At 42.3% G+C, this 21798-nt stretch overlaps 1 protein-coding gene and 2 long non-coding RNA genes across 4 annotated transcripts; all 3 read left to right on the plus strand.

Moving 5' to 3' along the window:
- Window positions 1-273: 273 nt before the first annotated feature.
- On the plus strand, window positions 274-930 carry LOC143115430 (uncharacterized). Its single transcript, XR_012985094.1, has 2 exons — window positions 274-522; window positions 793-930. It is a non-coding gene; the product is annotated as an uncharacterized LOC143115430 (long non-coding RNA).
- Window positions 931-7147: 6217 nt separating this feature from the next.
- Window positions 7148-8014, plus strand: LOC143115206 (uncharacterized). Its single transcript, XR_012985069.1, has 2 exons — window positions 7148-7606; window positions 7877-8014. It is a non-coding gene; the product is annotated as an uncharacterized LOC143115206 (long non-coding RNA).
- A 5019-nt stretch (window positions 8015-13033) lies between these two features.
- On the plus strand, window positions 13034-21798 carry LOC143114490 (GTPase IMAP family member 9-like). 2 transcript variants are annotated; one of them, XM_076276120.1, is made up of 2 exons: window positions 13034-13219; window positions 16374-21798. In XM_076276120.1, the coding sequence occupies exons 1-2, from the start codon at window positions 13195-13197 to the stop codon at window positions 17387-17389; spliced, it is 1041 nt and encodes a 346-aa protein (XP_076132235.1). In that variant the 5' UTR covers window positions 13034-13194; the 3' UTR covers window positions 17390-21798. The 2 variants fall into 2 exon arrangements, with proteins under 2 accessions (XP_076132235.1, XP_076132236.1); XM_076276121.1 differs by having other exon boundaries at window positions 16377-21798.

The following is a 21798-nucleotide window of genomic DNA, read 5'->3' on the forward strand; positions in this document are numbered from 1 at the left end:
GCCGCTGCAGAATGACAACCTCAATGTTACGCCTGCTCCCAATGGTCAACATGTTACGGTAAATTGCACTTTTACATCCTATAATAGTGTCGTGTTGTATTTTTGTTGTTGGAATAAATGTATTTAACATTGACGTTTATTGTAATGTACACAGGAAGAAGAATTGATCAATAAAATAAAATCCATGCTGGCATTAAATATGAATGTGACCGATGTGTGTTTCGTCAAAGAAGAGAATGACCTAATCACATATAAACAATAATGTCACAATAATCACAATACATGAGCACACGCCACAACTGAGCACAACCACAGCTTTTCCAACTCCAGGCCTGAAGAGGGCAGAGAACCCAAATGCCTACGATTTAGTCAGCACTGCTGGAGGGACTGCTTTTACCTGCGCACCTGCCAGATAAGCATGGGCATGAAATGTTTGGAGTTAGTTTGGTCACCCCTTTGCTTGGATTCCTGAACCTGGTAACAAGAAAGACAGCTCATTGTTCGACCCTAAAGACGCAACTGGTATGTAATGTTTGGAATGATTTACAACTGTATGTTGCATTTAGTGCTTAACACAAATTATATGTTTAATTATATATGTATTTCTTTAGTGCAGATAATGTGGTAGTGGAGGTAATTGCATGAAGTGATATAGTGGATTACATTGAAATTGAGATGTGTAAGGAGTTGCTTTGTTTGGGCTGCTTTGTGCTTTGTTCATTGCTTTGTTGCTTTACCATGCATTGTTTGTTGTGTGAAGTAATGCATGTTTATTTTCTGTTTATCTTTAAGGTTATCAACCTATTCCTTATTCCATAGTCCATAGTCCCTAATCCTATGACATTCAATTCATACAACAATTCAACTGTTTCAACATATTACCAATGCCATCAGAACCATCTGGAAGAAAAATAAAACACCAAAAAGGAATTGAGTTGTCCCTTTGCATCCTTCATGTGTTGAACAAGCCATTTTCAAGTTTGGGCGGAGCTGTACTGATTGCAACACCTAGACAACTTGACAGTTGATAACCACGCGTGGCAGTGAAGACAAAAGGATTAACGGCCTGAAGTCAGCAAAGCTGTTGTCGTGGAGAGGATTGACTGACGTCTCAGAATGGCGAAGGAAGCTCTTGGGAAAACAGTGAAGGAGCTGAAGCAAGAAAGAACTTTAGCTAAAAGCACTTTTACCAAGCGAGCAAACTTCCTTAGCAGAAGCGCAAAAAATATGACAGAGTGAACTACAAGAGGAGTTCAAGAAGCTCACTTCGGAGGCGAGGGAGGTCAGTGAGACAAATGACGGGTACAGGGCTGGCCTTCTGGCAGACATTGAAGCTGGAGCCGATGAGGGTGAAGAAGCTGACCTGAACAAGCAGCAGCAGACTGAAATTGAGAAGACGTTCCAAGAATGCGAAGCACGATTGGATGAGGTCAGGAAGATAATCCAGTCCAACCTATGGCCTAGATACGGGGAAGACGAGGTGAAGTCTGCAATCAAAGAAGCCGAGACAGCCTGTGATGGAGTTGCTCAGATACCTGTTACCGCTATAAATAGAGATGGCTACGAACTACGGTGGGATGGTGCGAAGACACAAGTCCAAGATGCAATCACAAGCCTAGCAGAGTGGGAGATGTGGATTCCAGTAGCAGAAAAAGAAAGGTTGGAAGGCAGAGTGAAGGATTTGAAGGCATACAGCAACAACCTTGAAGCAAGGAGGGCAGAATTTCTCACAGCACAAAGAATTGCAGCTGAGGATAGAGACAGAGGGAGAGTGCCACAGATGCCCATGCCAGCTCCACAGCCAACACTGAGAATAAAACCAACCTGTCTACCCAGGTTCAGTGGGTATAAGAGGAATTTCCACCGATGGAGAAGAGACTGGGAGAGTCTGCAAAAGCAGGGGGAACCAACAGGCTCAGTCCAGGTAAAGAAGATCCAACTCCTTGACAGTGTAGATGAGAGAATATGCAGAGACCTCTGTTTGTCAACTTACAATACTGCTGAGGACATGTTCAGGGTGCTTGAGAACAGGTATGGAAACAAGTCTACAATTGCCTTGGAGATAATCGAAGATCTGGAGAAAATTCCTGCTTTAAGAGCAAATCAGCCTAGGAAAGTTATCGACATGATACAAACTATAGAGAAGGCCCTGGATGACCTCACAGAGCTTGGAAACACAGGAGCCATCAACAACCCTCTAGTGATCAAATCCATAGAGAGCAAGTTACCTGACAACATCAAGAGGGATTGGCTTGTCTTCATGGTTAACCCAAGGAATAATGTCACATCAGATAATCACTTTGAGAACCTTCTTAAATTCCTGAAAACACAAGAGGAAATTCTTGAAAGACTAGAACAGCTGGGAGTTAGTGAAAAGCCAGAAAAGAAATATGCTTCTATGGAGAGGAAATATGCATCCACGCGGTCCACAAGGAAAGGCGGCTGTGTTGTCTGTGGAGATGAAAAGCACAGAGAGAAGATCTTCTTTTGCAAGCGTTTCAAAGAACTGAAGCCAGTGGAAAAGTTGGATGCTGTAGAAAAGCTTGGTGCCTGCAAGAGGTGCTTGGTCTGTCATGGAGAAGATGATGAATGCAAAGACACTTACCTGTGCAGGAACAGAGACTGTAAAAAAGACCACCATTTCTTTCTTTGCCTGAAGGGGGACTTCAAAAGGAGTGACTCAGACAGAAGGCAATCCAATGTGAGAAGGCATAAACTTACCGAAGAGCAGGAGGAATTTGTGTCTAAGCTCTCCCCGGAGATGGCAGAAAAGTTCAAGAAAGCGTTCACCAACATCACTGCGAAGACAAACTGTGTTGAGAAGAATCAGCTTGGAGTGATTGAGTCGTTAGAAGAATTGCCTGTTATTCTAATGCTGCTTGAGGTAACTGCCAATGCAGGACAGAAAATAGGAACCCTGATTGACTTGGCATCGGATACAAATTACATAACCCACAGAGCTGCCAGGAGATTAAATCTTCGAAGTGAAAACATCACTTTAGTCGTCCATGGAGTTGGGGGAATGGCCATGAAGGTTAAAACCAGAAGATATCTCCTCAGAGTGAGGGTCAAAACACCTAGAGGCACGGAAAAAGCTCATGAGATTGTCTGTTATGGCTTGAATGAAATTGCCAACATCCACAGAGTCATTAAACCAGACCAACTCAAGAAGTTCTTCCCAGAAGTCAAGCTAGGCGATCTGAAGAGACCGGAGAGCATTGAGCTACTGATAAGCCACCGCGAAGGGAGACTTGCTCCGCAAAGAGTGAAGGTGATTGGAGACCTTGTCTTATGGGAAGGCCCGTTAGGGAAGACTGTTGGTGGAGCACATCCAGATTTGTTTGAAGAAGTTGATATGGCTGCACACAGGTCTGAAACACACTTTGCTCGATCCATGAGGGCAACCGCTGTCAAATATCAAGAGTTAACTAAGACACAAGAGTTCTCAGCTGAAACCAAAGGCACAGTTGCTCACAGAGAGTTCTTGGACTGGTGGAAATGGGACAGCATTGGAGCAGCTTGCGAACCAAAGTGTGGAGGATGCCGGTGCGGCAACTGTCAACCAGGAGGAAAGGAAATGACTCTGAATGAGGAAAGAGAGCTGGAAATTATAAGGAAAGGCCTCACCTACATCAAAGCAGATGATCATAGTGATGAACCACACTGGGACACAAAATACCCCTGGATTCAAGATCCAGGTTCCCTTCCCAACAATAGGAGTGGGGTGGAAGCCACCTTCTTGAGAACAGAAAAACAACTCAAAAAAGAGCCAGAGTGGAGAATGGCATACACAGCTCAAGTCCATGAGATGGTGGAGAGAAGAGCAGCAAAGAAACTTACCAAAGAGATCGTTGCCAGCTGGAAAGGACCAGTATGGTATGTCAGCCACTTGGTGGCGCCAAACCCGCACTCTCTCACAACACCTGTGCGACTGGTATGGAACAGCAGCCAGAAGTTTAAAGGTGTCAGCATGAATGACCTTCTCCTGAAAGGGCCCGATGTCCTCAATCCCATCCGAGCGGTACTACTCAGGTTCAGGAGAGGCGTCCATGCTGCCCTTGGCGACATCAAGAAAATGTACAATTCTGTGTGGCTAGAAGACCTGGAGATGCACCTCCACAGATTTCTCTGGAGAGACACTGAGGAGGGAGAGATTGAAGAGTATGCCATCACCAGAGTCAACATTGGCGATCGACCAGCAGGGTGCATTGCACAACTGGCCATGAGAGAGACTGCAAAACTGCCCATGTTCGCTGAACTGGAGGAGGAACGTAGGATCCTTGAAGAGGATGCCTATGTTGATGACATCCTGACTTCCCATAATGACTTGCAAAAGCTGGACCAGAACATCAATGGAGTTGAAGAGATCCTAAAGGCAGGCGGGTTCTTCCTCAAGCCCTGGGCCCAGTCAGGCCGAAGTGGGAGGCAGGAGATCTTACCAGGAGAACAAGGGGCGGAGTCAAGCACAGTACTCATTCTCCCAAACCAAATGAGGGAAGGAGACAACAAAGCCCTTGGAGTTGGATACCTTGTTGAAGAGGATAAACTGTACCTCATGACTTCAATCAATTTCTCAAAGAGGAAAAAGAAAATGAGAGTTGGCCAAAATCTCCTTGATGAAGAAGTGAGGGGGAAAACTCCAAACCCACTAACGAGAAGGGAACTGCTAAGCCAAGTAGCTAGCCTGTACGACCCAATAGGCCTCGTCACACCTGCCAAACAAAAGGGTGCCATTCTGGTTAGGAAGGCATTTCAGGAAGCTGGAGGCAAATCTCTGACCCGAGACACCTGGGACAAGCCTCTGTCTGAAAAGTTGAGAGAAGAAGCCATCCAACTGTTTGAGGAATACACACATCTTGGCCAAATCACCTTCCACAGAAGCCTCACACCAGTCAACTGGATTGGAAAACCTTGGGGAATAACGTTCTCTGATGGAAGTGACAAGAGCTATGGAGCTGTAGTATACTTCAGATGGAAGACCAGGCAAGGCATCCAAATAAGATTAGTTGAGTCCAAAGCAAAGCTCACACCATTGGACCAAAAGGGAGAACCAGTGAAAGCTGAAATCTGCGGTGCTGTCTATGCAGCACGACTTAGAAGGTATGTCGAGAAGCACAGTCGAATGGAAATTGAACGATGGCTCCATCTGCTGGACAGTCAAACTGTGTTGGGAGCGATCCAGAGAGACAGCTATGGATATCAAACTTTCTTCGCGAACAGAGTCGGAGAGATCCAGAAATCCACATCTGTCGAAGACTGGTGGTGGATCCCTGGAAGCCTGAACATTGCTGACATCATTACAAGAGGGGCAGCCCCGGAAGACCTCCAGGAAGATTCCATGTGGCAGAATGGGCCAGCGTTCCTGCGACAATCTATGGAAGAGTGGCCACATAAGTCAGCCAAAGAAGTAGCCGCGTATGCTAAGGAAGGCATAGACAAACTTCAAAGGAAATCCTTCTCGGCAGCACTGACCAGAGCGCAAGCCAAGAGAAACAAGGGTGATGTACTTCCTGAAGTGAGAGTTCAGAAGAAGGAAAGTCCAAGTGATGCACAGCAAGATGGACAAAATAACCCAGATGAACCTAAAACTCGGATCCGAAGACCACCAGCTGGCTCTGCGGTATCAAAACTGATTGACATCAGGAAATTCAGCAGTCTGACCAAGCTGATCCGAGTTGTTGCCTGGGTTTGGAGAACTGCAACGAGATGGAAAGAGGTATTGACCAAGAATTCAGCCTCAGATAAGCCAAAGTGGGAGGAAATTCTCTCAACAAACTGGAGGTCCAGAGCCAAACAAGCTGTACTCACTGTTGGAGAGTGTGAAGATGCACTAAGAGACCTGTTCCTTGCAGCTCAAGAAGGTATAACCTTTCAGAACACCACTCTCAACAGACTCGCTGTTTACAGAGATGAAGAGACTGGGCTCTTAGTTTGCGGAGGAAGGTTCCAAATCTTTGATGAGGATAAGACGGCTGTACCAATTCTACCATATGAGGCATGGATATCCACTCTCCTAGCTCAAGAGGCCCACAGTGCAAACCACGAAGAGATAGCAGGTACACTCCTCCGGATGAGGAAAAAAGCCTGGGTGATAAAAGGCCGGAAGCTGGCTAAGAAGAGAGTTGACAACTGTGTGGTGTGCAGAAAGGCCAGGGCCAAAAAGTGTCAGCAGATCATGAGTGACCTTCCATCCAAGCGAATAACACCAGCCAGACCATTTGAGTACACAACAGTGGACTTATTTGGACTGTATGAAGTCAAGGACGAGGTGAGAAAGAAAGTCAAACTCAAGGTGTGGGGAATGGTCTTCTGCTGCATGGCCTCCAGAGCTATACACACAGATATTGTCAGTGACCAGTCAACTGAAGGCTTCCTACTGGCCTACCAAAGATTCACAGCGCTGAGAGGGCATCCAAAGAAGCTGTGGTCAGATCCTGGAAAGATCTTTGTGGGTGCCAGACCTGCCCTCAAAGAGCTCTACCTCTTCCTGAATCAACAGAGTAAATCTGAGCTTGAAAATGAAGCTTCAAAGCATGGAACAGAATGGAGCTGGAAAATCCACCCAGCAGACTCCCCTCACAGGAATGGAGCTGCAGAAGTGGCTGTTCGCACTGTGAAGCGGGCCTTGCACAACCTGGGAGGAGAAGGACTCTTCACATGGAGTGAGTTTCAGACGTTCCTCTACATGGCTGCTAACCTTGCCAATGAGAGGCCCATAGATGCCAGGACTCAAAGCCGGGAAGACTGTGTAGAATACATCAGCCCAAATTCCCTTCTGCTTGGACGGACCGGACCCAGAGGTGATCTTAGATGCTTTGATTTTGAAAGCTACCCGTACAAAAGATTGAGAGCTATCCAAACAGAAGTTGACCGGTTCTGGAGGAAGTGGAGTCAGTTAGCTGGGCCCAATCTATTTGTGAGGAGTAAGTGGCACACAACGCATCGGAATGTGGCTGTTGGAGATGTTGTCTGGCTGGCAGACCAAAATGCCTGGAGGGGTCAGTATAGAATTGGCAGAGTCATCAGTGTCAACATCGACAAGAAGGGCATCGTCAGGGATGTGCATGTCAGATCTTTTCCCAGCTACCCAGTCCCAACTGTGAAGCCTGCTCAAGAGAAATCAAAGAAACTCTCAACCAAAATACCTGCTACAATTCTTCATAGGGATGTCAGACGAATTATTGTTTTACTTCCTGTTGAAGAAGGAGAAAACCTTTCAACTAAACTGAAGTCGAATCTGCCTAACACAGAGGTTTGTGTGACCTCCTTGGGTTCAAAAAACCAGGAGGTCAAGTGGGAGGTGTTTCGTCAAAGAAGAGAATGACCTAATCACATATAAACAATAATGTCACAATAATCACAATACATGAGCACACGCCACAACTGAGCACAACCACAGCTTTTCCAACTCCAGGCCTGAAGAGGGCAGAGAACCCAAATGCCTACGATTTAGTCAGCACTGCTGGAGGGACTGCTTTTACCTGCGCACCTGCCAGATAAGCATGGGCATGAAATGTTTGGAGTTAGTTTGGTCACCCCTTTGCTTGGATTCCTGAACCTGGTAACAAGAAAGACAGCTCATTGTTCGACCCTAAAGACGCAACTGGTATGTAATGTTTGGAATGATTTACAACTGTATGTTGCATTTAGTGCTTAACACAAATTATATGTTTAATTATATATGTATTTCTTTAGTGCAGATAATGTGGTAGTGGAGGTAATTGCATGAAGTGATATAGTGGATTACATTGAAATTGAGATGTGTAAGGAGTTGCTTTGTTTGGGCTGCTTTGTGCTTTGTTCATTGCTTTGTTGCTTTACCATGCATTGTTTGTTGTGTGAAGTAATGCATGTTTATTTTCTGTTTATCTTTAAGGTTATCAACCTATTCCTTATTCCATAGTCCATAGTCCCTAATCCTATGACATTCAATTCATACAACAATTCAACTGTTTCAACATATTACCAATGCCATCAGAACCATCTGGAAGAAAAATAAAACACCAAAAAGGAATTGAGTTGTCCCTTTGCATCCTTCATGTGTTGAACAAGCCATTTTCAAGTTTGGGCGGAGCTGTACTGATTGCAACACCTAGACAACTTGACAATGTGGCAAGGGCATCTGAAGCACAGCCGAAGACAAGCAGGCAAGCAGATTCCTTCAAATGTGCCGCTGACTATCAAAACACTGATTCGCCAAACACTGTATCGTAAAATCGCCCAGTACGGGATTACATATCGGCGCCATTTCCAAATATCAGAAGAGGAGCTGAGAGAAGTTGTCGTGGATATAAAGACCAGATACCCATCAGCGGGAGAAGTGTTTGTCATGGGACACCTGCGATCTCGGCAAATCGTCGTTCAAAGGAGACGTGTTCGAGCCCTTTTGCATGATGTCGATGGGCAAGGCATCTCCGAAAGGAGAACGCATACAATAACACGCCGGCAGTACTGGAGTCCATGCCCTTATGTATGGCACATTGATGGGCTTCACAAACTCATAAGGTGGAAATTTGTCATACATGGCTCTGTGGATGGCTTTAGCCGTTTAATAACTTTTTTAAATTGTTCACTGGACAACAGAGCTTCCACTGTCCTAAATCAGTTTCAGGAGGCTGTCCAATTGTTTGGATGGCCTTTACATGTCAGGACTGATCTAGGTGGGGAGAACACTGGTATTTGGAGGGCAATGACAGAGCACCACCACTCAGACAATCCTGTCATTCTTGGATCCTCTGTCCACAATGAAAGAGTTGAGAGGATGTGGCGAGATATTAACAGAATTGTGTCATCACAGTTTAGGGAACAATTCTTCTCTCTTGAAGCTGAAGGGCTACTGAACCCTTTGAATGAAGCTGACCTTTTTTGTCTCCACTGGGTCTACCTAGACCTGGTGAACAGGATCTTGCATGACCATCTGTCTGCCCACAATCACCACAGCGTGTCCACTGAACGAAATTACACACCACTGCAGCTCTATCACACAAACCATCCTTTACAAGTGAGCAGTGGAACTGTGACAGTGGAATCCCTACAACTCAGGCCACCAGCTGGAGTCTTTGCACATCTGACACGTGACATTCCCAATGTTAAATGCAAAGGCAATGTACCAGAGGGCTCGATCTGCATTGCTTGGGCACACATACTTTAAATCACCTCTAACCTACCAAGAGTGGATATCTTCAGTTCAACACTGAATGCAATGTTAGTAATGTTATGTAAACTTCTTTCACCTGCCTTTGCTTACAAAAAATAGTGTATAGACATGTTTTTCTTAGCACTATCACACAATAAAACAATGTGTAAAGGCATGATTTTGTTTAAACTACTTGACATGATTTACTTTACATTATTTGCCATGGTAGTCATTATGAAACAAAACCCCTCATAAATGCCTTACTTTTGACCTTCAAAGGCTGCTATAATTAAGTAGTTAAGCAGAACTGTGCATAGATTAAGGAGAAAATCCTATTGAATTTACCTTTTACTTTTTCAATTTCCCCTTCTTTTCACACCCTTAGTCAAGGAATCCTTGAATTAACACCTTAAATGTAGATTAAGTCACAGATTAAAATTAAAGCTGTTTTACAAATTAAGGGCTCCTAAATATAAATTCAGTGGTTTTGGTGTGTTTTCACAGGTAATTTAAGGTACATTACGTTTCGTAGTAAGTAGAGTAATGCATTCTGCATCCACACACTGTAAGACAGGAGACATGTGCCCCAGTAAAGCAATATGGTGAACCAGAAAAAATATTTATTATGTAACGTGTAACATTTGCCCATTCATTAGAGAGACAACAAAGGAACAAGTCCTCACTTTATACATTTACAACCGCAAGGTGAATCCAACACCCCCTACACAGAGGTAAAGACAAGGCCATTCATCAGCGCGTCAACAAAGGCACATGCAAAGTCCTCACTTGACATTCGGTCATTAACAAATACATGGAGTTCATTTGCACATGTGTGAGCAATCGGATGGATTTTAGAGACATCATGTACAAATATAAACTTTGGGCTAGGTGAGAAACCCATGGCGGGAACAACACTGCTGCCTGTTGCAAATGCCAACACATTTCCTGGAGTTAACACACTGATGAACTCTCTCTGCTTTGCCGTAAGGTCTGTGTGTTCTTCCAGTCGCTCTAGAAGTTCTCCGTCTACATAGACAAATAAACATAGGCAAATATAAGCCAAATGTATATCGTTTCTTACTTTGAATGACACTACTGTAGTAATTACCATATTGACATATTTACCTTCTATACTTCCAAGGAAGTCTTTAAATCGGACCACCATAAGTTCCTCTTTCATTCTCCGATTGCTCCCAATTACAGAGTATGTTGGCTTAAAAAGGCCCGCCACAGTATCTGCATCAATGGATGGATGTTTGAAATTTAAGAGGGATCTCATTCCCTGGCACCTTCGAAGAAGATCAATGACCTTGGGAAGACAAATCATTAAACAAATAATGCAGGTTTTTTAGAACAAGGGATGAAGAAGTTGTACATCACAAGTTGGTCCTAACACATTACTGTAACTGTAAAATGATGCAGAATTAAGACTGACTTTGGTCATGCAATGATTTAGGCACATTTGACAATTGATTTAGGCACATTTGGAAAAAAAATGCTAAAACATTACATGAATAATAAATCATAGGGGAAATCAGACGGGGAAATAAGTCATAACATAGTTTAAAAGTTTTCCACAGTGAAATAGATGACCGTTATACGACCTAATGCAAAAATATCATACTGCCAATATTAATTAATGATAAGAAGAGATAACATACAACTGACTCTTCCTACAAAATATGACAACTAAAAATAAATACAGTAAATCCTAAATGCATCCAATTTTTTACCTCGTAATGGGACAGGCCATGGGCAAGCTCATCAAGACAGGCCTTTCTGTACATGATTGCCCGGTAGACTGAAGAAGGCACACGCCGAAACGCGTATGTGCAAATAAAAGAGTATGTATGCATAGTGCGGCCTCTCTCCTATTTTTCCGGTAGACAGTAGCACACTGAACGAAGTTGGACTTGTTGGTAAGACTAACAGAACTTGGCAATCCTTTAGGGCTGAGACAACGCATCGACGTAATCGATGACGTCGACGCAAAATATGAGCGTTGATTCGTCAAGCATAACGTGTGCTGCTAAATATTTTTTATTTCAGTGTTTGCCATACGTTGACTAATCTGTGGCTGGGCACCACGAAATCAAAACCGGCCACCACACATTGATGTTCTATGTTGTAGGCCTACTATTTAAATTAAAGATAAGACTCCTACGGACTTTCCCCTGAAGGTGGTGGCAAAGATGGCAACATTTCCGGAAAGGTACTGGCTTGATGAAATTCATTCTGGACTCTCTATTCGACCACATAAAGACCTCGGGATACTTCGGTTTGGCTTTAGGGACCCTGTACTCACTACCACGTAAGTGTTATGTTGTTTGGAACTGTAGAAGAGGTATAAAAATAGCGTTTTGTAGAGGCACAATTGAAATGCCCCGCTCACTTCCAGGCTACGAGTTGTGACTGAAAACGGTACAATCGAACTTTCTCAAAACACATCCGAATGACATAATTTTGATGTCAACTTAACGTATGTACCCCCAATCATCCGGAAATTGATCTAAAGTGCATTTTAGTCCGGATAATTCCTTTAAGCCTAGGCTACATTTGCAGGCAGAGGACACTCGTGCCCAACACTAAACTCGTGCATGAGCTGTCATCTACCAATCACCATGTAAAAACTGGTGCCAGAAGTTGCAACCATGTAACGCCATGTTTTCAAAAATTTCGTGGCCAAATGCCATGCTAAGTGGCTGAAGCTAACCCTTCAAATCCTGACCCCCTGGTCCTAAACTATCAACCCAACAAGCTGGGTTACAGAAAATAACCCAACATGAGTAAAAATAACCCCACACAATGACCCAACAGTTTCAACTCAGCGTTTGGGTTGAGAAAATAACCCAGCATTTTTTAGAGTGTAGTGCTTTCTGTTGTGGTCCTAAAGAAACCTCATTTGTAGTGCTTTCTGTTGTGGTCCTGGGCTAAAATCATCCTAAAGAAGCCTCATTTATAGTGCTTTCTGTTGTGGTCCTGGGCTAAAATCATTCAGTAGGTCCTAAAGAAGCCTCATGTAAAATGTAGTGCTTTTATCCACTCAGCAACGGTAATTTCACTATACCACCCCACTATTACTGCTACTGTTCTAAAACCAGTTGCAGGGACCTGCTGAGTCCTCTAGACGGCAGAGTCCAAAGGTACATCTGGAATTGTATTTTTTTTTTCTTTTTGCATGCTTCCTCTGGTCTCCTTCCCAATATGACTTTTTAAATTACTTAAGGAGTGAAGTGTGTCACACTCATTCCTGTAAAAGGAGACAAGGAATGATGAGGATGAACGAGTGGGGAAACACAAGAGCATCTTATGTGTTTTTAGAGGCGGGTCTTACATGTCTGTTATGATGGAAGTCTGCATGACCTGTCCTTTTGGAGCCTATGAACAGAGATATCAGAATGTGTGAGAAATAGTCCAAGGGGAATATTCTCCATCACATCTGCCAACCTACTGCAGACTCTTGCCCTGTCTTGTGGTAAAGAGTGAAACCACATTCCAGCATCCAAATCAGGATCCAGATTATCTTGTACAAGGACAGCGATATGGGGGCATGCTAACTTGCCTCAAACTGTGAGGTAAGTTGGACCAGTAGTTTCTTAGTTATGTGAGTGGACACACACATACACTATTCCGGGATATTGAAAGGTTGAAAAGGTTGAACCAGTTTACCAATGACATGCCCATCTTCCTGTTCTCTCCCTTTCTCCCTTTCCTAATAGAGGTCCATAGAGAAAACATTATATTCATCATTGCTACATGTACTGTATATTGTATACCCCCCACCCCCCAACTTACACACACACACACACACACACAGAGCTTACAGCGCTCCTGCTTCTAGGTCTGTCACATGAAGGGAGGAGACTAGAAGCAGATTATAACACAAAGCTGAGATGAAAATTAAACTCTTCAGCACCAAGACGACACAGATCAACTGCCTCTAAAGAGCAACATTAAACTCTTCAGCACCAAGACGGCACAGATCAACTGCATCTAAAGAGCAACATTAAACTCTTCAGCACCAAGACAGCACAGATCAACTGTCTCTAAAGAGCAACATGGGCTGCACATCTTCAAAGCTTCGTAAGTACATTTCTAATTGGGTAGTTTCTCTCTAATGAAGGTACGCTTCACTTCAGAAGACTTATGAAAGTATAGTGTGTGTGTGTGTGTGCGCGGAAGACTAATAAAGGTAGCCAGTTTTACTCATTATTTGATCCTTTTTATCATTCTGCATTCATACTTATAATGGCTTAAATGTAAGGAATGCTTTTCAATATATGCACATCAAATTCAAGTCTCTAACACTTGCCTACAAAGTAGTCTCCGGTTCTGCCCCCCCTTACTTGAATGCCCTCATACAGGCATATGCTACCTCCAGACCGTTACGCTCCTTGGGGATCAATAAAGTATCTATCTATCTATCTATCTATCTAGCTCTGGCGCCAGTACGCTCAGACCAATCCAAACTTGTTTCATCTGTTGTTCCTCGTTGGTGGAATGCACTACCAGTTCTTACTAGCGCAGGGACATCCCTGTCCATCTTCAAAAAACTCCTGAAGACCCAGCTCTTCAGAGAACATCTCCTCTCATAGCACTACTTACAACTAGTCTTGCTGATCCTAGCACTCACCACCTGACTAGAACTGACTCTCGATTGTTAACTCATTGAGTGCCAAAAACGTAATATTACGTTTTTAGCTTTTTTTTTAAATTACGAAACTAGACACTCTAACACACCTTATATGTGATTTTGGGAACTCTGTGATGAATGCAAATGAAATATATGATGATCGTGAAACTCATGAAAACGCACAATCTGGACATTTTATCATAACTCGGTTGCCGCTTTGGGTCGAATCAGTGACACATGCACATCAGGTCAAAACCAGGCCATTTTCGTGGGTCTATCACTAGGTGGCAGTCTTGCCAGGTCTCGCTGATCACTTCCCGGAAAGTTTACACAAGTAAGTAACAGGCAACACTTCATATTTCATGAAAGACGTTATATCTCCATTTCTAGAAAAAAAACAGCGATTTTGATGAAAACTAGCCACTGTTTAGCTTGGGATTTCTCAGGAACAGAGGCGTGTAGAAATACATGGTTTACACCCACCGAGAGCTTAAAGTCTCACCTTTTAATCGAGCTATTGTATGTGTTCATAGCTATAACACAGAATATGCTGTGGCTGTACAAAAATCATCAACAATGGTCTAGATTGGTGGCACTCTAGGACAAAGCTCCCGAAAACAGCTTGGCATTCAATGAGTTAAACAACAGGACTCACTGATGCACTTATTTTTACTGTACTACACCTTTTTTAAATTGTCCTAGAATTGTTGAGAGAATTGCTTTAAAAAGCTTAAACTGTTTACTATGTTGTTAGTCGCTTTGGTTAAAAATGCATCAGCCAAATGTAATGTAATGTAATGCTTGTTTTTAACACAGTCATACCAGAAAGAATTAAACAGAAGAGCTCTGTAGTAATATAAACAGACCACTTCAAGAACAAGCCCAGAAGACAGGTATGCGTCAAAGGTCAATTAAAAAAAAATACATGCAATGGATAAAACACAGTCCAAAGCTATTAAGGTCAAAAGTCCAATTACTAATTATTATTCACCCAGAGAGAAGAAATACGCATTTCTGATTGGCTGGTGGCTATTAATTCTGAATAACAAGACACCTATGAAGTAGATCTGCTAAAAAAAATGTAATCACCGTTCTATATCAATGCTCATTAAATGCTAACTATAACAACTATAAAAAAGTCTGTTTGTGCAGTCATTACCTTACTATTATTCTGGTTGCTGCCATCTTGAGAGATAAAAACCGGTTAGTCAGTTACCAAACTCTCCTGCTTTTGTGTCCATTGACAGTAGCTTGTGTTGCATTTGATGATCGATTTGTACAGCTTTCTCCTTTCAAGACGGTGGTGACCAGAAGAAGAATTTAGGTAATGCACTGACTGCACAAACAGTCCTTTCTGAACACTTACAAAGTTAAAATCACTTTAGTTTGTGTTTAACGGCCATCTGCACAGTATCACAGAAGTGTGATGATAAAGCCTCGTTATTAGCTCAAATGACCGATATGATTTATAACGAAGATGCACGTCTAATCATACAACACCCTCACATGAGCTCAAATGACCGATATGATTTATAACGAAGCAACGCAACTTCAAACAGCGCATCAGTGTTTTGATAGTCAGCGGCACATTTGAAGGAATCTGCTTGCCTGCTTGTCTTCGGCTGTGCTTCAGATGCGCCTTTCGCTATAGACCAGATTTTTCTTGGTCAGTGGAGAAATGCTTTTTAGATAGTGTAAGATAGCGAATTTTAGATAATGCGCCAGACCACACCTTACGTCGTTAATTGCCACACCCCTGGGCGCATTGCTAAATAAAAGAGAAACATATTTGAGTGTACAATAGGAATACACTTTGCGTTGTGATAAGAATACGCCACGTCCTGGGTTTTTAGATCACCAAGATATAGGGTCCTAAATGACATATGCAAATTGAAAGCTCTCTCTGTTGCCCTCTACCTCCTGCTGCTACTACAAAAGCATCACCCTGTGCTGCTCCCCCTGTTTCTTTACACTCTGCAAAAAAACTTATCAAGACAAATGTGTTTAACGGCCTGGCAGCCAAATTTGCTTGTTTTCAGAATCAGACTCTTCTTAAATGAAGTCAATTGATTTTACGAGAAACCGCTTGGTCAGTCTCTTTATACTGAAAACAATACCAACTAGATTTTGTGATCTTGGTTAGATTTGATTAGATAAGCAGTTTTTGCAGAGCAATGCCAAACATCACCTGCATAAAAACCTCACCAAAATCACACACACTATCACCAAGATAATCAGTGTCCTCACACCCAGCCTACCAGAAGTAAATGACATACTGTAGCCATCACATACCTAGTACGCACAATAGCAGCCAACACAGACCACCTCCTGATGTGTTTGTTTGGCAATAGGATACATGTTAGATCGATGACAGGCTATATGTGCTGGGTGGTTGGGATATGTTATATGTGTGGATGGGATATTGGTGTGTCACAGGCTATACAGTATGTGCTGTTGTGTGTTATATGTTGTAAGTATTATATGTGGTGCCGTGCCCACATTCTTAACTGTGGAACATGGAGTTATGTGTGGAAATGAGTATCACCCAGGGGACATTATCTATCTATCTCTCTCTCTTTCTTTATCTATCTATTCATTCTCCAGCAGCACCGGTGGAACCAGACATCAGGATTGTGCTTGTTGGGAGAACTGGAAGTGGGAAGAGTGCATCAGGAAACACCATCTTAAGGAGGAGGGCTTTTAAAAGTACTCCAACTCCTTCCACAGGAACATCCGAGTGTCAGAAAAAGAAAGCAGAGTTTGATCGTCAAACGTTGGCTGTAGTTGATACTCCAGGTCTGTTTGACACTACTAAAGATGAGTCGGATGTGAAGAGAGAGATCGCTAGATGCATTTCATTCTCTGCTCCTGGTCCTCATGTGTTCCTGATGGTGCTCCAGCCCGGCAGATTCACAAAAGAAGAAATAAAAACAGTGGAAATCATTCAGGAGATGTTTGGACAAAAGGCAGCAGGGTACACTATGGCCTTGTTCACCCATGGAGATGATTTGAAGACAGAGAGGATTTCCATAAAACACTTCATTAAGCAAAATAAAGATTTAAAACACATTTTCAGTCAGTGTGGTAAAAGATATCATGTCTTGAACAACAAAAATAACAATCCCTCTCAGGTCAGAGAGCTGCTGAAGAAGATCAACACAATGGTTACGGAAACTGGAGGAAGCTACACCACTGACATGTTCAAAGAGGCTGAGGTAGCCATTAGAAAAGAAATGGAACGTCTTGAGGATGGAAGTCCAGATATGGACCCCAAAGAAGCAAGAAGAAGGGCAGAGAGAGACAACTCGTTTATTCAGGGTGTTGTAGCTGCGTCTCTAGCTGCTGCTGGAGCTGGTGTAGAAGTTGCTGTTGGAGCAGGAACTGGAAGTGTGGTGGGGCCAGTTGGAGCAGGAACTGGAAGTGTGGTGGGGCCAGTTGGAGCAGGAACTGGAAGTGTGGTGGAGCCAGTTGGAGCAGGAACTGGAAGTGTGGTGGGGCCAGGGGGAGCAGGAACTGGAAGTGTGGTGGGGCCAGGGGGAGGGGCTTTGGGAGCAGCAGTGGGTCTTGCAGTGGAATGTGTAGGTGTAGCAGTGAAGAAGAAGGCCTGTGTTATACAGTGATTAGTGTTACTCATACAGTGATTAGTGTTACTCATACAGTGATTAGTGTTAGTCATACAGTGATTAGTGTTACTCATACAGTGATTATGATTAGTGTTACTTATACAGTGATTAGTGTTACTTATACAGTGTTGATTAGTGTTAGTCATACAGTGATTAGTGTTACTCATACAGTGATTACAGTGATTAGTGTTACTTATACATTGGTTGCAGCTGGCGGTTGAGGGGGCGGTGGTAGCGAAGTAGCTAAGGGGCTGGGCTGCTCAATAGCCATTTTACCATTCAGATGTGCAGCTAAGGATGCAAAAAAGTGAAACTGGTATTGTCTCTTGTCTTAAAGGAGAACTATGCAGTTTTTTAGCTTAATTTACCTTAACTTAACAGCTTCAGAGTCATTAATGGTTATATGACTTTTTCCGAGTTGAATGGTAGCTGTCTCACTCCCCCCTAGCGTCTGTGAGCAACAAAGCCTATTTGTTTTATGGGGTAGGACTATTCAGCATATGCAAGCCTTGAGACCTATTCACGCAGACTCCATGCTTTAATCGTGGCCTAAGGTGCATCTACTCAATGCTGACTTGAAGGTGAAAATTTAAGCAATCGCTTATTGTGCATTATACATTTTTTCATTAATTAACATTGCTTTGTAGAAATTTGCTTTCACTTTGACATTAAAGAGGGGATTTTTGTAAATAGATAGATAGATAGATAGATAGATAGATAGATAGATAGATAGATACTTTATTGATCCCCAGGGGAAATTCAAGAATTTCACAAATGATTGTAAAACAATGGTAAAATTTAATTGATCAAGATTCCATTTATAAGAGCAGTAAAAGGGGAAATATCCAAGGGGGGTGAATACTTTTTTATAGGCACTGTAGTTCATTTTGACCAACATGACTTTAGCACTTGAAAATGTACAACCCCAAATAGCTTGGTATAGCCCTGCGTCTGTATCCTGCACACGCGGCGTGTGGCGAGATCTGCGTCATCAACGCAGCATGCAGGGGTGTCGTGTGCCTCCCTACAATTGTGACTGAGCGTCAATAACCACGTCTTCAACGCATGCAACTGTGCACAGAGGTATATACCACCTCCTTAATGAACCACGGTGAAGTTAGTTTTATGTTGGACAATCGACAGATATTCAATATATTCATGGCAGCCGGCTTCACCCTGTGTTGACAGGCAGTGCACAGACAGACAGCCCGCATTATACCCCCTCGCTCCCAACTGACCCGGTTCTACTTAGGGACCGTCTATAAATTACCTTCTGAATTACCTTCATAGTTTTGTATGGCAGTCTTTTTTTTTCTCAATAGCTTTGACATTTTGTGACCTAGTGATTCCATATCAATGCAGAACCGATATCCTACACTGGACTAATCAGACACACCTCATTTTATGGAGCTTTTATGCATAATCTATTTTATGTGACTATTTTAGAGAAAATCCATAATTTCCTATATGGAATGGCCTACTTTTTTCAATATATGACCTAGGAGATAAGGAATGAGGAGGATGAATGAGTGGGGAAGCACAAGAGCATCTTATGCCTTTTTAGAGGCGGGTCTTACATGTCTGTTATGATGGAAGTCTGCATGACCTGTCCTTTTGGAGCCTATGAACAGAGATATCAGAATGTGTGAGGAATAGTCCAAGGGGAAAATATTCTCCATCACATCTGTCAACCTACAATTTAAAACAAGAGTGTCAGGCGACTGCAAACTCTTGTCCTGTCTTGTGGTAGAGAGTGAAACCACATTCTAGCATCCTGATCTGGATCCAGATTATCTTGTACAAGGACAGCGATATGGGAGCATGCTAACTTGGCTTTAACTTTGTTGTGTATTGTGAAAGACAACATTAGTGGGCATCCAGGGATGGGCACAAATACATCAAAATGTATTTCCAAATAAAATACCAAATACCCACCTTAGAAATATCAAAATAAGTATTTGAAGTATCAAAATAAGCTACAAAATACTAGCCTGACGAGCCAGACATTCAAATGTAGGGTCTGGGCACTCACCGTTCGCAGTGCTCAGTCAGAGGGGCGGGATAATCGGTTGTCTTTCAAATTCCCTCTGCATGCAATAGGACAGCACTAAGTCCCATGCATTTTCCCACCAGTGGAGCTAGTTGGCTATTTCAAACTTTTGCCATCTTAAAACAAGCTTAACTCGTGTCACACTGTTGGCCAACAGCAACATCCTTTTTCTTTGTTTTCAAGTAGCAGGGAATTCAAGCCAAACCGTTGCAACTCTGCCATCAATCATTATGTTAAGCCCGCCTAACGACTCTATACATGATTTGATTGGCCTGATAGAAGTTTAATTTTTCGAGCTCACAAGCCAACGGAGAGTTGCTAGACTAGCTCTGGAAGCAAATGTAATTTGCTGCCGCTAGGGTGCGTCTAGATTTCTAGGCTACCAAAATACAGCAGCCAAAAAATGTATCAAAATAAAATACTGTATTTTTGTATTTTCAAAATACTAAAAAAAAATACTTCTTTCTAAAAGTATTTTTCGTCTATCCCTTCACTTGTACACTATCTGGAAAAACATCTGAAAGCAAGAGACTCCTTCCATAATCAGTCAACAGATTAGATATGCTGACCCCTCATGTTAGACATCCCAATATAAAATTCTGCCCTGAGAAATGTTCGGTAACTCAAGGAACTCTTCCTTATTAAAGAAACACCAGGCAACGTTTTTGTTTTAATTACTCATCTTCGTAAGTCGGTATATGGTTAAATGACTCATTACAGGGCGAATGAAGACTCTCTCGCCCGCCCCTACTGCCTGTAGGAAGAATATCCCGCTTGCAAGTTCAGTGTATCGCACCCGCTGCCCAGAGTGAAACCTCTGTCCCTGGTGCATGTGTATCTGTAAGAGTTTATTTTATAATTATCAATGAGTCTGTTTCTGGACCTGTCAAATGTGTCTGAGAAAAAGTGTTTCTCAGAGTGCGACTGTGTCTGTGGGCTTGTGTGCTTTTGAATGTATTGAGTGTGTATCTGAGGGCATGTGAGAGTGTGTCTAATGTTTTCAAAATAAACTCCTACATCCACTCCCTACCTAAGAAAATCATCATAAGAGGAAATAAAACATCAGAAATCCAGATATGGAACCCAAAGAAGCCAGAAGTGGGTCTTTCAATGGGGAACTATAGGTGTGCTAGTGAAGAGAAAGTAAAGTTTATTGTTTATTATTCGGAATAATGTCGATTGCTATGTAAACAGGAATATGCTCATTTGACATTTTACTTGCTTGTAAACAGGTTAAACTGTATGAAATTCCATGAAACTTGGCATACCCCCAGAGGATGTCAGGTCAATCATACACATGAAAATTGGTGCAGTTCAGAAAGCTATAGAGTGATTAGTGTTACTTCTTCATTGGTTGAACCTCAATACCCATATTTCAGTTTTTGTTCAATCGCTAACAAGCGCTTACCCATACTTCAGATACTTTTTCTAAACTCTTAACACAGACTCACACCTACAAAACACAATTGGCCAAATGGATAATTTTCTTCTCAAAAACACATTTTGTTAAATATATACTAACACGTCTTTCTCTGCACACACTAACTTTACCAAAACATTGGAAATCTGACTCAAAATTATTCTGTCAAAGAATAACACTTGTTTTCACTTCACAAGTACATGCAGTCAATCAAAGTACACCAGGTTTCCAAATACTGGCTATTGTTGACATTACAAAAACTGCATAGACTTTTATATTTCAGTTTTACAGGTATTTGCATGCAATCCACCGTTTTTACACAATATTTCTTGGTTGGGAACTGTATGTCCACATGTAATGTTCATGTAATGTTCAGTTTTTTTTTTCTTTACTGTTTAGGAGGTTCAGTAGAAATACTGTTTACAGTATGATAGAACAGAAAAAGTTTTACAGTATTGCTTACAGTGAACAAAATATCCATGAAACACACAACAAAAAAACAACAGCAAAAAGCCCAGATAAAAAGGGGGAGGGGACTAAAAAAAAAAGCACAAAATTACTGTATCTAATCTCTGCGATCTTCATGGTTAGGCCACGTTTTCATCAACATCGCATCTGATATTGTGTCCAATTGTGTCCGATGCACCTGGGATAAAACCGTTTGGTAGCAGAAGCAGAGGTTTTTATACTGTATCTAAGGTTTAGAATATTGTTTTTGCTATTGTGGGATGTTGTGTGTTAAAATTTGTAAATACTGCAAAAACAATCCATCATTTTGTTGGGAGGTATAGCTTGTTTGTTAAGAAAATGTAAGCATTGTGGAAATGTGTTCTGACTGCATATTGTGTGAAAACGACATGAAATGTGTGTATGGTATGGTCACAAAAGACCGATTCTGTGCTAATTGTGTTTAGAGTTTTGAAAATGTGGTTAGAC

Source organism: Alosa pseudoharengus, unplaced genomic scaffold (assembly GCF_046254945.1).
Source record: "Alosa pseudoharengus isolate Yale_2024_CS ecotype anadromous, Long Island Sound unplaced genomic scaffold, YU_APseudo_1.1 YU_APseudo_1.1_scf_9, whole genome shotgun sequence".
Classification (NCBI taxonomy): Eukaryota; Metazoa; Chordata; class Actinopteri; order Clupeiformes; family Clupeidae; genus Alosa; species Alosa pseudoharengus.

What these genes read in the sequence shown, in the direction of transcription:
- LOC143114490 (XM_076276120.1), top strand. Translation starts at nt 13,195, where the DNA reads ATGGGCTGCACATCTTCAAAGCTTC. An exon ending in CTGCACATCTTCAAAGCTTC is followed by an intron (nt 13,220 to 16,373) that starts GTAAGTACATTT and finishes TTCATTCTCCAG; the next exon opens with CAGCACCGGTGGAACCAGAC.